Source organism: Alosa pseudoharengus, unplaced genomic scaffold (genome assembly GCF_046254945.1).
Source record: "Alosa pseudoharengus isolate Yale_2024_CS ecotype anadromous, Long Island Sound unplaced genomic scaffold, YU_APseudo_1.1 YU_APseudo_1.1_scf_20, whole genome shotgun sequence".
NCBI lineage: Eukaryota > Metazoa > Chordata > Actinopteri > Clupeiformes > Clupeidae > Alosa > Alosa pseudoharengus.
The window spans coordinates 16383990-16400361 of NW_027468664.1; the positions used below are offsets into that span (position 1 = coordinate 16383990).

A 16372-nucleotide genomic window follows, 5' to 3' on the forward strand; every position below is an offset into this window, starting at 1 on the left:
CTCTCTCTCTCTCTCTCTCTCTCTCTCTCTCTCTCTCTCTGTGTTAACAAACTCTCTGCTGTGCCTTTCTTTTTTCCACTACTCCCTGTCTGTTATTCCATCTCCTCGTTTCTGATTCTGCCTCCTTGTCTGTCTCTGTGTCCCTTGGGTGGGAGTCAGGTGATCTCTGGTTCTTATGAACCCCACCTCCCCCTCTCCTCCACTCTCTGACTGGCATACACACTCTACTTGAGTTGAGATGATTTCAAAAGTTGAGACATGCCAGCCTTTCTCCATCAGACCTTTGGAGAATCGAGCTATCTACTTTGCCTTGTCCCACCATATGCTCTTTCCGAATGCAAATAACATTGGGGGGGGTGGGCTCTTGTGTGGTGTCTCTACAGCGTTGGTTTGGTTGTGTTCAGATTATTGTTTGCCTGGAATATATGGATAATTCTCTCTCTCTCTCTCTCTCTCACTCTCTCTCTCTCTCTCTCTCTCTCTCTCTCTCTCTCTCTCTCTCTCTCTCTCTCTCTCTCTCTCTCTCTCTCTCTCTCTCTCTCTCTCTCTCTCTCTCTCTCTCTCTCTGTCTCTGTCTCTGTCTCTGTCTCTGTCTTTCTCTCTCTCTCTCTCTCTCTCTCTCTCTGTCTCTCTCTGTCTCTCTCTGTCTCTCTCTGTCTCTCTCTGTCTCTCTCTCTCTCTCTCTCTCTCGTTTGTTTGTGGTCAGCAGTGCCAACCCCCTGCTCGGTGAAGAACGGAGGTTGCTCCCACCTGTGCCTGCTCTCTCCCATCAAGCCCTTCTACCAGTGTGCCTGCCCCACCGGAGTCCAGCTACTGGACAACAAGAAGAAGTGCAGAGATGGTAAGGTCCCCTGCCCGGACGGACATGGAACATGTGACTTGTATTTAGTTGCAGGAATGGTGATTTTATTTTAATTTTTGGGTGGGTTGAAATAGTTTTGGATGGAGAGAGAACATCTATTTTAAAGTGGACTGTGGTTCAAAAAAAGGCTTGATGGTCTTCCAGGAAACCACTATATATGTTACTCACCAGAGATATACCATTTTCGACTGTGTAAATGATTCACAGACTATTTTAGGAGTCGTGTATTTGACTGAAATGAGTACAGTTGTACAGTCACTAAGCCAATCTTACTGCCCCGCCCCAAGTGTCCTAACACTCAACCAACCTCCTTGAATAAGCTTATCAGCCTCAAATACCCCCTTAGCCAGGGTTACCCTGGGGTCTGGGGTTTTTGTGGTGTGGTGTGCTAACCCTACTGATGTGAGCAGAAAATTGGCGATCGGAGGGCCGTAGAGTTATTTTGATCACAAAGCACTTGCTTCGGGGTCCAATAATAATCCCACAGCTAACCGCACTAGCCTCAGAACAATAACAGTTCATTTTTTCCTAGTTCGTTCGTTCGTTCGTTCTTTCTCCACGCCTCTGTTGTATTATTCAGTGTTTCCAATCACAAATTTGTTTGCCCCCCCCCTCCAGTTTTTCTGGTAAAGATTATTTGAGGTTGTGTGCTCTCCTCATTGAGTGCCTTAATGCTTTCTCCTCTGTAAGCTGCTCCGGAAGTGTTGCATCTGAAAAGCGGAGCGTGGTGAAGAAATCTCTGTTTGGAGACACGGGATGAAGGGAAAGAGGTGGAGGCCTCTCCAGAAAAGTGCCTCAGTGGAAAAAGAGAGCTCGCAATCACATTTTTTTTTTTTAAATATATGTAGTTTGTCCCTTTCCTTCCTTTTTTTCTGAAGCTAAATGCAAAACATCAGCCAAAAAAGTCTGTCACTTGTCATTTTCTTCAAGTTTATCCAGGGTACACTTTTTTCCCTTCTCTTCATATAAGTTTCAAGAAGGCCTTCGTGGAGTTCTGTTAACTTTTGCTTGTTTTGTGATGGTTGTTTAAAACTCGTCAGTGCGCTGTTTGGCTAAATTGTTTACATTTTGAGTAGTGTCACTGTCTCTTACATACGCAGTAGCTATAGAAGGTAGAGATGGGAGCAGTCATTTGGTTAACCTTACTTAAACTGTTGTAGGATCTTAAATGGCCCTTCGAGAGATGTTTTGAACTCCCAACGTTTGTATATGCAAATGTCTACACAGGCTTTTGTGCAGCGCAGTTTGTTTTTGGACTGAGTTCAAAGGAGCGTGCTTTGTTCTGTTGAATTGGAAACACAGGCAAGGAGAAATACTGTAGTCTGAAAAGAGGCTCTACTCTCTTCCCTCCCTGCCTCTCCCTCTCTTTTTTTCTCTCCCTTACTAACTCTGTTTTTCTAGTCCCCCCCAACCCCATCTTTCTTTTTGTCTTTCTCACTCCCTCTCTAACGGTGTCTCGCTTTCTTTCTCTCTCTCTCTCTCTCTCTCTCTCTCTCTCTCTCTCTCTCTCTCTCTCTCTCTCTCTCTCGCTCGCTCGCTCGTGTGTTCTCCACCCCAGCCCCCCCCCCCCCCGCCTCTGTGCGCTCAGCCGATGTGTACAGCCGAAGGTGCTGTGGACTGACCTGTGGTCGCCATGGAAACGCCTCTCATTGAGATAGCTGTGTGATTCACAGCCTTGACTATTCCATCAACCCCCACCACCAGCAGCAACATCCCCTCCCCCTTCTCCCCAATGCCTTGTTCTTCCTCACTTGCACTAGCACACTCTCTCACTCCTATCTCTCTCTCTGTCTTTCTCTCTCTCTTCCCCTCTTGTGTTCTTTCTCTCACTCCCTCTAGACTAACCCCCACCCCCATCTCTGCCCGCTCTTTTTATTTATATTTTTCTGCTTCATTTCCCCCAGTCAACAGATTGCCGGGGGAGAGAGGGCAGGGAGGCTTTGTTAGGGAGAGGGATCACATGCTCCCCCTATGGACAATGCCCTCTTTCTCTGCCCAGCTTTTCACCGTCTCCCATGGCTTTGGGTTGGGGGGGGGAGGGCGAGGGGTAGTTCTCACTGAAACCCCCCCCCCCCCTCCCCCCCCGGTGCGCTCCATGCCACCAGGGGTTTGGGCCAAGGTGTGCCCCGAGGGGTAAAATCGTTGTACCGGGGATTTTGACGGGTGTACTCTTGCCTGCATCTTCCTTTTAGTCAGGCAACCACTCGCTTATTTCCTACCCTCACTAAGAGACCCCTCAAACCATCCATCACGTGCAACATTCTACCTCCCCATCCCCATAAAAGCCTGTCCCATAAGACCAAACAAGTCTCTGAGTCTTAGCAGGGTGCTAATTTGTCAAACACTGTGTATAGTGTTCTTGCGAGCCATGACTTACCACACCTCCGTGACACCTGCACCCCAGAGTGGGTGAATGTATGGGTCCCAGAGTGGGTGAATGTATAGGTCCCAGAGTGGGTGAATGTATGGGTCCCAGAGTGGGTGAATGTATGGGTCCCAGAGTGGGTGAATGTATGGGTCCCAGAGTGGGTGAATGTATGGGTCCCAGAGTGGGTGAATGTATGGGTCCCAGAGTGGGTGAATGTAGGTCTCATGCATCCATCATGCTGGGTTTGATTGGCCATTGCTAAAAAATGCATTATACCCCAAAAACTACCTTTTCACATGTCAGTCTTGAAAAGGATAATCATGCGGTGTTTATTCCAGTTTTAGTAATACTGTATGTCCCACCATATATATGAAGTATGTTTTCCTACAAACATGGTTAGCCCATGAAAATATGAAAGTTATGTGTTGCACACCTCTGGTACAGCATAGACGCCTAGTAGTTGCTGACTTGGGTTTTGCTCAAAAAAAAAAAAACAAGAAAAAATAACCTCTAAAAAAATCGAAACCCTGAGCAAAACGAGTCCATCTTCAAGGGCTGTCAGATGTGTTGCAGGGGCCACCAGCCGAGTTGGTGTGTGTGTGTGTGTGTGTGCGTGCGTGTAGGGGTGGATGGGTGGGTGGGGGAACCAGTCGCTTTTGTTTGTCTGGGAAGTCTTAACTAGATGGAGGCCTATAGGGGAATGCACATCTAACTGAATAGGGGGAAGAGAAAGAGAGGAGGAGGAGAGATGGGTGGAGGCAACGAGGGATGAGTGAGGAGGGGGAGCTTACGGCCATGCTTGACTGTTCAAAGCAAAGCCTCTGATTGATCTTTCACAATTGAGGTGTTTTTTTTGGTTGGGGGGGGGGGGGGTTGGTAGCTGTATGAGGGGGCAGGACAATCCGCTCCTAGGAACATGGGCAGACAAATGAGTTTCTTTTCTTGTTTCTTTTCTAGACCTCTTTGCTGGTCTGAGTTGAAGTGAGTGAGGAGGAAGGGGGCACTCTCTTTTTTTTGGGGGATTTGGGAATAGAAGACTGAACTGTTTGACTACAGCAGATTTACCCCGAATCATTCTCAGGAGATGTTTAGATTTGAGGCCAAGTAAGAATGGTCTAAACAATAACAGTCTCTTCGTGGAGCTTTTTAAACGACAAGGATTTAGGCTTTGTGCAACCTGATACCCACTACCTGGGCCTTTGGTGTCCGCACCTACTATAAAGTTACAGTTGTCCCTCTTCCAACTCTGTTAGTCGTCATTGACTTGCTTTGGGCTAGTTCTCTGAAGTATACTTTGGGTCCAAACAAATCTCTTGAGTTCTGTTGTCAATATAGGCCTACTTGCTTGAGGCTGTGTTTGCGTGGCACAGGTGTTACTGTTGCAATTTAGTTGTTTTGGAGCAAAGGAAGGGTGAACACTTTGGACTATTAGAAGAAATTAGTTAAGTTATGAAGTCCCCTCCTTTCTGGGGCAGAAAATGTTAATATTAACCAAGAATTATTTCAGAAGAGAGAGTCTGAAAAGATTAGTTTTGTTGTGGCGTTCATATATAAGTACAGACAGTTAAGTGCATGAAAATATATGTTGAATTTGAGGAGCTCTCGTACTATCAACTTCCTGTGTAACTTTAAATCTCTTATCTGTAACCTTTCAAACTAAAATCCTTGTCATGTGTACAAAATAACCTTTATGACATTTAGAATAAAATACACATACCAAGGCTTAAACGCTTCCGTTGAGTGAAAGGGCAATCAGTCATTTCATCAGTTCAGAATCTGGTCAAACTGGTGTTTCAAAATACCCTGCCAGAGCTGGCCAAGATGCAGTGTTTTTATAGCCGTTTTCTCACAACGTCCTTCACCCACAGGTGCCACCCAACTCCTCCTCCTGGCACGGCGCACCGACCTGCGGCAAATCTCCTTGGACACGCCAGACTTCACCGACATCATCATGCCCGCTGAGGACATCCGTCATGCCATCGCCATCGACTACGACCCTATCGAGGGCTATGTGTACTGGACGGACGACGAGGTGCGCGCTATCCGCCGCTCCTTCCTGGACGGCAGTGACGCGCAGCTGGTGGTCACCTCGCAGGTGAGCCACCCGGACGGGATCGCCGTGGACTGGGTCGCCCGCAACCTGTACTGGACCGACACCGGCACCGACCGGATCGAGGTGACCCGTCTGAATGGCACCATGCGCAAGATCCTGATCTCGGAAGACCTGGATGAGCCGAGAGCCATTGTGCTGGATCCAGTGGCAGGGTAAGCTTTTAGCTCAAGCTCCTTCCCTGAAGTTGCATACACAATTCCAGCGATTTGCACAATGTTTTCCACGGCAATGTGTATTTTGCCTGTGATTGCTAAAAACCATAAACATAAAGCAATTCAGTGGACGTTTTTGTCCAAAGCAACTTACAATGACAATAAAAATTACATTTACATAAACATTAACAGTTTATAGTAGTAATATGGCCTAATAAAATAAATATTTATTATTAATAGACCATAGATAATAGATCAACTGTATTGTGCTTGAATTGTTCACCTGCACACCTGTACAAGACCACTTTGGTAATGTAGAGCTGGCCAATACCAGTGTATTAAAGTAGATGTGCACACGACTCGGAGAGCTAATGGTACCGGGTCTGAGCAGCATCTGTGCTAATTCATCTGCTCAGCTTCTGCAGAGGAGGCAGAGGGCCAGGATGGAGAGATAGAGGGAGGGAAGGGTAGCTGTAAGTCAAACCACAGCCTTTGCGTGCCTCAGATGCTGTTTATATAGGAAGTGAGGTCACCACATTTGCACTGCCGACCTCCCTGCCAAAGCCAAGGCAGGCGGCGGTGTGTGTGTGTGTGTGTGTGTGTGTCCATGGGTGCGTGCGTTTGAGCATGTGTGAGCACATGTGAGCGAAGATGATTGTAATAAGAGGGTCTCCCTCTAAAAAAGCCCAACCCAGGCATCTGCCCTCAGCTGTGACAAGTAGAGGGGCAGAGACTAGTTCATGCCCCCCCCCCCCACACACACACACACACACACATCCCTTAGTTAGTCTCACCTGTCTTAACTGTAGGAACGCACAGCGCCGTTATCATCATGCACATCTGCTGCACCTTCGCCAAAACCACAAGGCGCGCGCTGAGGTTTTGTGGGAACGCCCGATGGTGCGATGACATCGGCATCTTTGTGCCCTCTCTGGTTGAGGGGGCGCAGATGACTAAGACCCAAGGAGTGCCAGGCTTTGTCATAGAGTGCCTCCTCCGCTGTCGTAGCATGCCCCCTGTTTTTCTTTTAGCCTTTTTTGTTTTTTTTCCCCATTCCCTTCCTCTGGGCAGATGGCCTGTCACTCAGCGGCTGTGACTCATCCGTGAGTAACCGTGCGGAGCATGCTGCTCCAGCGAGGGGCGGAGAAGGCCACCTGCGCTTAGGGGAAGAGTCAGAGGTCACCACAACTCTGTTTGAGTTGCTGGTTTTATGCCTCAGTTGGTTGGCACAGCTGAAGTTAGTTAGGAATAGTTTGTCTTGCCTTGACTTGAAAGAAGGAACGTGTATAACCCTTTTTGTTTTGTTTAAGGATGAGTTGCTTGCTCCAAACCGCTTACACCCTGCTTATATCTGCTTATTATGGATGGTGTCCTGTTATTTGATGTCAGAATTGGGGTTTTGTATATGCTACAAACATCTATCTCATGATTTTGTGTTTATTGTACCTCTCTCATGTAGGTACATGTACTGGACCGACTGGGGTGAGATTCCGAAAATCGAGCGGGCGGCCTTAGACGGTACGGAGCGGGTGGTGATGGTCAACACCTCCTTGGGCTGGCCCAATGGCTTGGCGCTGGACTACGACGAGAAGAAGGTGTACTGGGGCGACGCCAAGACGGACAAGATTGAGGTAAGCATCTTTCTGTCTGCCGGTGTTTTTATGCACACTGTCCAGAGAGAGACCGAGAGAGAGAGACCGACCGAGAGAGAGAGACCGATGTTGTGGCATCTGCTTGTGAGTGTGGCGGCGTGCTTGTGAGTGCGAATGAATGTGTGCTCGAGTTTGGTACTGGAAGCACAGTACCCCCCCCCCCCCCCAAAAAACACACACACTCACAAGCCAGATCTCTGCTGTCTGCTTTTTTTTTGTGTGTGTTTACCATTGCCTCTCATTAGTAGATGCTCAGTGTGTGGGGTGGTGGTGTGCGGGTGCTGCTACCACCGCTGATAATCCGGCCTGATAATGCGGTGGTGGGCGGAGGGGAGCCTTTGTGTGGAGGGTTTATCCGCCGACCCGCGGCAGGCCGGCTCCATGCTGTGCCACTGCCAGCGGCCCCACTCCCTGCCAGTCCCCTGCCAGCCTAAGAACTAGCGCTATCTCTCTTTCTCTTTCTCTTTCTCTTTCTCTTTCTCTTTCTCTTTCTCTTTCTCTTTCTCTCTCTCTTTCTCTTTCTCTTTCTCTCTCTATCTATATCTCTCTCTCTTTTTCTTTTTTTGCCTCAATCTCTCGTTTGCTCTCTCTTAATCTTTCTCTCTCTCTCTCTCTCTATCTCTCTCTCTCTCTCTCTCTCTCTCTCTCTTGCTCTTTTTGCCTCAATCTCTCGTTTGCTCTCTTAATCTTTCTCTCTCTCACACACACACACAGACACACACACACACTTGCAGCCCAGCAGCTCCTAGGCTCTTCCACTGTCTGCCAGTCTGTCTCACTGGCACGCCTCACTGCAGGGAGCCGGAGGCCTTGAGTGCGTGTGTGTGCACTGTGCGTGTGTGTGCACTGTGCGTGTGTGTGTGCACTGTGCGTGTGTGTGTGCACTGTGCGTGTGTGTGTGCACTGTGTGTGTGTGTGTGTGTGTGCACTGTGGGTGTGCACTGTGCGTGTGTGGGTGTGCACTGTGAGTGGGTGTGCACTGTGCGTGTGTGTGGGTGTGCACTGTGCGTGTGTGGGTGTGCACTGTGCGTGGGTGTGCACTGTGCGTGTGTGGGTGTGCACTGTGCGTGTGTGGGTGTGCACTGTGTGCACTGTGTGCACTGTGGGTGTGCACTGTGCGTGTGTGGGTGTGCACTGTGCGTGTGTGGGTGTGCACTGTGCGTGTGTGTGGGTGTGCACTGTGAGTGTGTGGGTGTGCACTGTGTGTGTGTGTGTGTGCACTGTGCGTGTGTGTGCGTGTGCACTGTGTGTGTGGGTGTGCACTGTGCGTGTGTGTCGGTGCATTTATGGCTACAATCATAGTGTCTGTGGCTAGTTTTCTAGGCATGGCTCTGTGGGGGAATTTTTACAGTATTTGTCATGTATTAGTTTTCATATTTACATTAAATCAGGGTGTTTCTGTGATGTTGATAGTCACTATGGCCAGTTTGTTTTTTCAGCTGACCATGTCCCAGTTGAACTTTTCTCAGAGTTTCAAACAAGTTCTGCGTTGTTATAGGCAGCCTTGCATCGTGGCGCAATTTCTGCGTCTTGTACAATGTAGGTAGTATTGTTTATGAGCTAATACAGATGTTAGGTCCCATGTGTGGGTTAGGAGAGGTTTATGGCGCCTTGCTGTATTTTCAAGCAATATTTTCTTTGAGACCTGAATGCTCAGAAGAAGGAAAAAAATGCCCTTGTGTTAATCGGATCCAGCCTGAAACAGAACTTTAGAGGGAACAAGGTATTTTTTTTTCTTCCCCCCCCCAGAGTTTGACACTTGCCAATCGAAATAAGGCAGCGATTAGTTCCTGCGCTTGTCTGTCAATATGGAACATTTAATTTTTCCCAGCGCCGCGGCCCGGGTGACAAGGCCCACATCCCCCCCCCTCCCCCCACCTCTCCTACTGGTCCGACTTCAAAGGCTGGCAGCCTCCGCGGAAACTCGATCGCCTAAAGTTCGGCACTTTGAGAGGTGCTGACAGTCGGTGCGCCGAGCAAAATTAGAGCTCTCTGTCCGTGCCGGACCCCAGATGCCTTAGCAGGGGGGCGGCTGGATCGGCCTCTCGCCTCCACGAGGAGGCTTCACCTACCGCAGCTAATCTTCGCAGATCCCCTGGACCACTTAACACGCCGAGAGAACACAAAAAGCTGCCTCTTTTTTTTCCTCGTCCTCCTTCTCTCTCTCTCTCTCTCGTGGGCTTTCACGAACCGGGGGGGGGGGGGGGGGGTCTTTCTCTCGGAGCGCTCCTGCTGGCATGGCGGTGACGGGTTCACGTTGGCGTAACAACACGTCCGGTCATTGCCCACTTCAGATGAGCGGTTACAGTCGTTCTAATAGGCTTGATGTTTCCTCCCTCCTTCTTTCTCCTCCCCCTCTTCCTCCTCCTCTTCTTCATCTCCCTCTCATTTGCCTTCTTCTCAGTCTCCCTGCAAGTCTATTGGCGTTTGCCCCCCTTGTTTGGGAGTTTGTGTCCCTTAAAATGAGAGTGGGGTGGAAGAGGGGAGGGGGGGGGGGGGGGGCCCTTGTTTTCTTTCTTTTCATCTCCGTCAGTTGTTGGGACAGCCCTGGTGTTTTGTGCTCAGGCAGTGTCTGAGTGGGCCCTTTCTTTCTGGGGGCTCCGACACACACACACACACACACACAGGCACACACACAGGCACACACACACACACACAGGCAGTGTTTTGCGGCTGCAGCCCACATCTGGTTCAGATTGCGGCCTCCACTCCAGCTGCGGTCGACACTGTTTAGAATAGCCCCAGAATTCGAAACCCACACCACACTGTGGTCGCAGCTCCCAAACCAGTGGAGACCTTTTGGCTGAGGCCATTTCGCCGTGAATGGAAACTTCATTTTTAAATATATACACTTGTGTGTGTGTGTGTGTGTGTGTGTGTGTGTGTGTGCGTGTCGGTCTATTGTGTTTATGTGTGTTTGAATATTGTGTGTGTACGTGTGCTTTCGTGCATACCTACAGTATGTGTGAGCATTTCAGAGGGATGCAAAATGGGGACCTCTAAAGAATGAGGATACTATACTCTAGAACTCACTCTTTCTCTGTGTACATTTTTCTTCCACCATTTCCGTCATCTCCGTAAACGACCCCAGGGATCTGCTTTTCATGTGTGACTGCTTCCTCACCCCCTCATTTGTCCCCGTCCTGCAGGACTTGTTGCGTACATTTTTGAACATGTTTTGTGTTTTCCAAAGTCTGTATACTCAAGGATCCCCCCCCCCACCCCCCCTTCCATCGACTTAAACCAGGCAAGGCCTGGAAACAATAAGGCCAATAGAGTAAAAATAAAGTTTGAAATGAACTCCAGAAATCTTGGAAGAAAATGTTTTTGAGTATGTGAAACCCTGGCAGCTCCACAGAGAAGGTAAAGGAGTCATACAAGCTCAAGGGTTTTGCATTTTCCCCTTCTTATGTGAGGTTTTGAAAGAAATCAATAATATAAAGTAGGGGAACTACCGCTCAGAACTTAGTGACTCAGCCTCTCTACTGTTTGCTCAGAGTCCTTTGGCACCTTTTAAAGCTACAGACGGGTTTCTTTTTCGGCCCAAAATGCATTGCATGTGTTCCCAGTGGCCTACCCCCCCCCCCCCCCCCCTTTCCTCCAGTTCTCCCAGTCCAAGGTGTTTCAGTGGTCATTAACCTCACAGCCCACATGCGTTTATTAACTGTAATGAGGTCACTTCCTTAGCAGATGTTTTAAAGATTTCATACTTTTTCTTCTAAATCAAATTCCTCCCCTTCACAATGCACACAGAACAGTTTAACACATATTCCCGTATTTGTCCTGGATGGAAATACGTTTTTTTTTTCTTTCTTTCTTTCGTGAAAGGAGGAAGGCAGAGTGAATGTCCACAGAGATGCTCAAATTGGGTGCAAAGAGCGGGCCGGCACCGCCTTCCCAAACTGGGCGTGCAGAGGGATCGAAATGTCTGGCTTCAATGGGATGACAATAAACTGTGTGTGTGTGTTTGTGTGTTTTGAAGGGCACACACATGCGTGCACACTCTCACACACAAACAAACAGACACATACACATGAAAAGTCAAGAGAGAGTGTGTGTGTGTGTGTGTGTGTGTGTGTGTGTGTGTGTGTGTGTGTGTGTGTGTGTGTGTGTGTGTGAGTGCAAGAGTGTGTGTGTGTGTGTGTGTGTGTGTGTGTGTAGCCGGCAATGTGGCAGCCATATGCGTCCCTGTTTGTTTGCTCCTGCTGCTGCTTCTAATTAAAGACGGTGCAACACGCTGCCAGATCGCCATGACACGCTCTCATTCTCACTCACTCACTCACTCACCAAGTCTCTCTCCCTCCTTCCCTGTGTCTCCTCCATCTAATTCACCAAGTCTCCCTTTTTCTCTCTCTCTCTCTCTCGCTTTCTCTCTCTCTCTCTCTCTCTCCCCTCTCTCTCTCTCTCTCTCTCTCTCTCTCTCTCTCTCTCTCTCTCTCTCTCTCTCTCTCTCTCTCTCTCTCTCTCTCTCTCTCTCTCTCCCACTCACTCTCTCTCCATCACCCCCTGTCATCTTCCCATCTTCCCATTTATTCCATCACCCCCCCCCCCCCCCCCCCACACACACACACACACACACACACACACACACACACACACACACACACACAAAGCCCAAACAGTATTGCTGAGCACAGCTACCAGACCTCTGACGGAGCTTCTCAGTCAGAGCCTCTCAAAACAGCAGTGCCTATGGAGCGGCGTGCTCAACATGGCTGTGGGCTATTAATCATAGCAGCCCAACTCCCTGAGAAACTCTGTGTGTTTAAGTATGCCACAGCAGCACTCCGTACCGCTCTGCTCTGCTTTGCTCTGCTCTGCTCTGCTGCTGAACATTACACATTTTGCCAGAGAAGAGAAACAATGGGGACTGCACGAGTGTGCGATGTGTTGGGGCGAGGAACAGCTGAGAGAGCAATGGCCGGTATGATGGGGGTAAAGAGGGGCTATAACTTGAAGCTGCGGCATCTCAACAACTGGTGGGAACATTTTAAAGTGTTGTGCCATGACGGGAGTTGGTTCTCGTTCTCTCTTCCTCTTTCTTAGTTTTTTCTTGTGTCTCTTGTCCTCATTGTCCAGCCCGTATTACTGTAGTTCAACAGGAGGTGGACCATAGTTCATAGTGACTAGATGGACACTAGATTTTCTGTAATGACGTATACTTAGCATATAAACATCCATGTTTTTTCCCCCTCTACTATGAATAAAAGCACCTGCTAAATGACCAAGTAACCTGCTGGTTTGCTGAAATGAGAAAAACGCATATATGTATGCAGTCACTTTACGCAAACAACTCCAATAACATCTAAATGGATGTACAGTATGTTAATGTAAATGTGTTTGGTCACTTGGTCACTACATTTTGTTAATGTAAATGTGTTTGGTCACTTGGTCACTACAGTATGTTAATGTAAATGTGTTTGGTCACTTGGTCACTACAGTATGTTAATGTAAATGTGTTTGGTCACTTGGTCACTACAGTATGTTAATGTAAATGTGTAATGTGTTTGGTCACTTGGTCACTACAGTATGGTAATGTAAATGTGTTTGGTCACTACAGTATGTTAATGTAAATGTGTAATGTGTTTGGTCACTTGGTCACTACAGTATGTTAATGTAAATGTGTTTGGTCACTTTCAGGTGATGAACATGGATGGCAGTGGCCGGCGGATCCTGGTGGAGGACAAGCTGCCGCACATCTTCGGCTTCACGCTGCTGGGCGACTGGATCTACTGGACGGACTGGCAGCGGCGCAGCATTGAGCGCGTGCAGAAGCACACGGCCGAGCGCGAGACCATCATCGACCAGCTGCCCGACCTCATGGGCCTCAAGGCCACCTACGTGCACGAGACCTTCGGTGAGCAACAAGGCCTCTTGGGAGAGTGTGTGTGTGTGTGTATTTCCACTCATTAGATCTAGTAGACACCCTCTTAGAGGGTGTGTGTGTGTGTTTCCGCTCATGGTTTCTAATGATTGCATTTCTGGCATGTGTTCCACCTGATGTAGTCTTCCTATGTACAGTAGCCTATGAGTAAAATCATCTCATCCAATGTGTAAGAGATATGGAGTAGGAGTATTTTTAGCATAATGAGGATTAAACCTATTATTCTGCCCGCCAGTGCATATTTTAATGAAATAAATGCTAAAAGCTTTGATCAGTTCCATATTTAATTGACAAATTTGATTCAGTAGATCCAAGAATATTTAACTGTAGCCATCGCCACAGCATGGAGGCTGTGAAGCGAGCAGTCTGTTGGAGATGCTGTGTGATTGCGAGGCCGGCTCCGTGTTCCGCGGGGGTCGTGGTGTGGTACGGACTCATTGAAGTAGCAGGGGTTGCCTGAGCGGACGGCGAGGGGCAGGCAGTGTAGGGAAATGGGGATAACTCGCCGTTAATAATTGAACGCTGAACCCTGTTCGATGTGGGTGTGACTCCAACTGTGTTCTTTTTTTTTTCTTTTTTAACTGTACATCTGTCCTGGTGAGTTGATGATTAGAAAGTGAAATCTTTTTTTCCTTTCTCTCCCTCTCAACTGTCTTTCCCTCCACCCCCCCCCCCTTACCTTTTCCCTGTGCACCCTCTTTCTGTCTTATTTCAATGCCTTGTTTCCCAACCCCCTTCATCCTCTCCTCTCCATTCCCTTCTATCTTTCTTTCTTTCTTTCTATCTTTCTTTCTTTCTTTCGTTTTCCATTCCCCACTTATCCCATCCCTCACCATGCAACATCCCAAACCCCCTCATCCTCTACCTCCCCCACTATCTCTCTCTCTCTCTCTCTTTCTTTCTTTCTTTCTTTCTTTCTTTCTTTCTCTCTCTCCTTTCTTTCTTTCTTTCTTTCTTTCTTTCTTTCTCTCTTTCTTTCTCTCTCTCTCTCTCTCTCTCTCTCTCTCTCTCTACTCCTCTCCCCATCCCTCCTCCCCCACCATCTCCATGCTCAGGTACGAACGCGTGCGCCGACAACAACGGCGGCTGCAGCCACCTGTGCCTGTACCGTCCGCAGGGCGTGGCGTGCGCCTGTCCCATCGGCCTGGAGCTCATCGCCGACATGAGCACGTGCATCGTGCCCGAGGCCTTCCTGCTCTTCTCGCGCCACACCGACATCCGCCGCATCTCCCTGGAGACCAACAACAACAACGTGGCCATCCCGCTCACCGGCGTCAAGGAGGCCTCGGCGCTGGACTTCGACGTCACCGACAACCGCATCTACTGGACCGACATCACGCTCAAGGTGAGGAGGAGGAGGAGGAGGAGGAGGAAGAGGAGAAGGGGGTAGGGGGAAGGAGAGGGAGGGAGGTGTGAATGCAGGGCAGGGGATGGGGTAGGAAGTGTGTAGGGAACACACATACACACACGCGCCAGGCCACTCCTCTTCGCTGGCTCTCTGCCCGAAGCGCGGCTCAATAATGGGATCCCCAGAGATGGCAGCTTTGAAATAATTGATGTCTGAATCTCTCTCGCTCTCTCGCTCCATCCATCCATCTCTCTCCATCTCTTTCCCTCCCTTCGTCTTGCTCGCTTGCTCTTTCTTTCTCTCCCTCTCGCTTAACACCTCTTCTCCACCCCTCTCTCTTTCTCCCGAGGACTGTGAGCCTCTACTGTTGTTTTAGCTAAGGGAAATGATTAGTTTTCAAGTCTATTTATAGCTTTATTTTGTAAGAAAACACAACAACGTAACGCAGAAAGCAGCTCCTGAAAGCACAGTCAAATGTTGTGTTTATAGAAAGCAGTTGATGTGTGTGGTTGGTGTCGTGTGTGTGTGTGTGTGTGTCTCTCTCTCTCTCTCTCCCTCTCTGTGTGTGTGTGTGTGTGTGTGTGTGTCTGGGTGGACATCTGGTTGCGTGGGTCTTGGGTTTGAGATATGGTGAGGAGAGGAGTAGCCAGACTGACCACAGAGTGAGTGAGTCACTGTGTATGTTTGGACTGTGTGGACTGAGATAGCCGATGTGATGACCGACACACACCGCCAACCACCAACTCCACAGCTGCCGACCCGCTCCTCTGGGTGCCCTTTCCACTCCTCTCTCTTCCTCCCTTTCTGTCTTTCCCTTTGTTTTGTTTTCTCCTTCTGTTTTCTCTTACTCCAGTCTTTTCTGTTTTTCTAAGCAGACTCCGCCCCTCTGTTTGTGTTTTTTTCCGTGTGTGTGTGTGTGTGTGTGTGTGTGTGTGTGTGTGTGTGTGTGTGTGTGTGTGTGTGTGTGTGTGTGTGTGTGTGTGTGTGTGTGTGTGTGTGTGTGTGTGTGTGTGTGTGTGTGTGTGTGTGTGTGTGTGTGTGTGTGTGTGTGTGGTCCTATCCATTTGAAGTCCTCTGGCCAATGTTTCACCTCCATCCATTTTAATACCCCGGTTCACTGGCTGTGTGAATGTACATGCATTGGACCAATAATAAATACCCCAATAGTTGCCCTGCTTGTGTCCTTCTCTCTGCTTTAGCTTTTCCTCAGCTTCCGTATGTCTGGGTGGGACAGAAGGTTCTGGGTGATATGGAGGTGGAGATGGGGGTGGGGTAGAGAGTGGTGCTGGGGCTGATGGAGGAGGTGGTGGTGTTGATGGTGGAGGGAGGTAGGATATCAGGGCAACCTGGGAGCCAATATATGTCTTAGTAGGTATGAATAATTCAGAGAGCTGCATCTCTACCTTCCCCGCGACTGCTGCTACTGCTCCTCCGGCTGTCTAAATGAGCTGCGAGTCTTCTAGCCGCCCGCCACTCATCCTGTTTTTCCTTTTTCTCCCTCATCTACCCCCCTACACACAGTCGCTCACACACGCACGCGCGCACACACACACGCACACACACTCGCTCGCACACACACACACACGCACACACACTCGCTCACACACACATACACAGCCTTTGCCTACTTTCTCAGTGTTTTCATTCCTGAAATTTGAGGAATTATTTGGGGGCTTACAGCATCTCTGCAGGAGTAGATGGCATGAAAATGTTTGTTTACTCGTTGGCATATATTGATCTATGCATCATTACTGATTTTGAGTGTACTTGTTTGTGCATGTGGGGTGTGTGTGTGTGTGTGTGTGTCTCTGACTGTATGTGTGTGTGCACCCCTGTGTCGGCAAGTGCACAAATGTGACCTTGCTTGGGGGATCTCCAGCACAGCTCTTCGTCAAGGCAAATGTTTTCTCTCCTCTAACGAGGTACCAGGGGCTTTGCGAGTGCTGCTGGAACACCTTGCAGGGAATTGAACTTGGCAGACAAACCCCCTCTC

At 48.9% G+C, this 16372-nt stretch overlaps 1 protein-coding gene across 2 annotated transcripts in view; it reads left to right on the forward strand.

The window, feature by feature from the left end:
• lrp6 (low density lipoprotein receptor-related protein 6) overlaps positions 1–16372 on the forward strand; it is a 59697-nt gene that overhangs the window by 22710 nt on the left and 20615 nt on the right. For both annotated transcript variants that reach the window (XM_076296699.1, XM_076296700.1), the window contains exons 5-9: positions 710–841; positions 5099–5495; positions 6955–7126; positions 12788–13004; positions 14087–14376. In XM_076296699.1, coding sequence (XP_076152814.1) covers positions 710–841; positions 5099–5495; positions 6955–7126; positions 12788–13004; positions 14087–14376 — 1208 coding nt within the window. The remainder of the gene's footprint in view (positions 1–709; positions 842–5098; positions 5496–6954; positions 7127–12787; positions 13005–14086; positions 14377–16372) is intronic.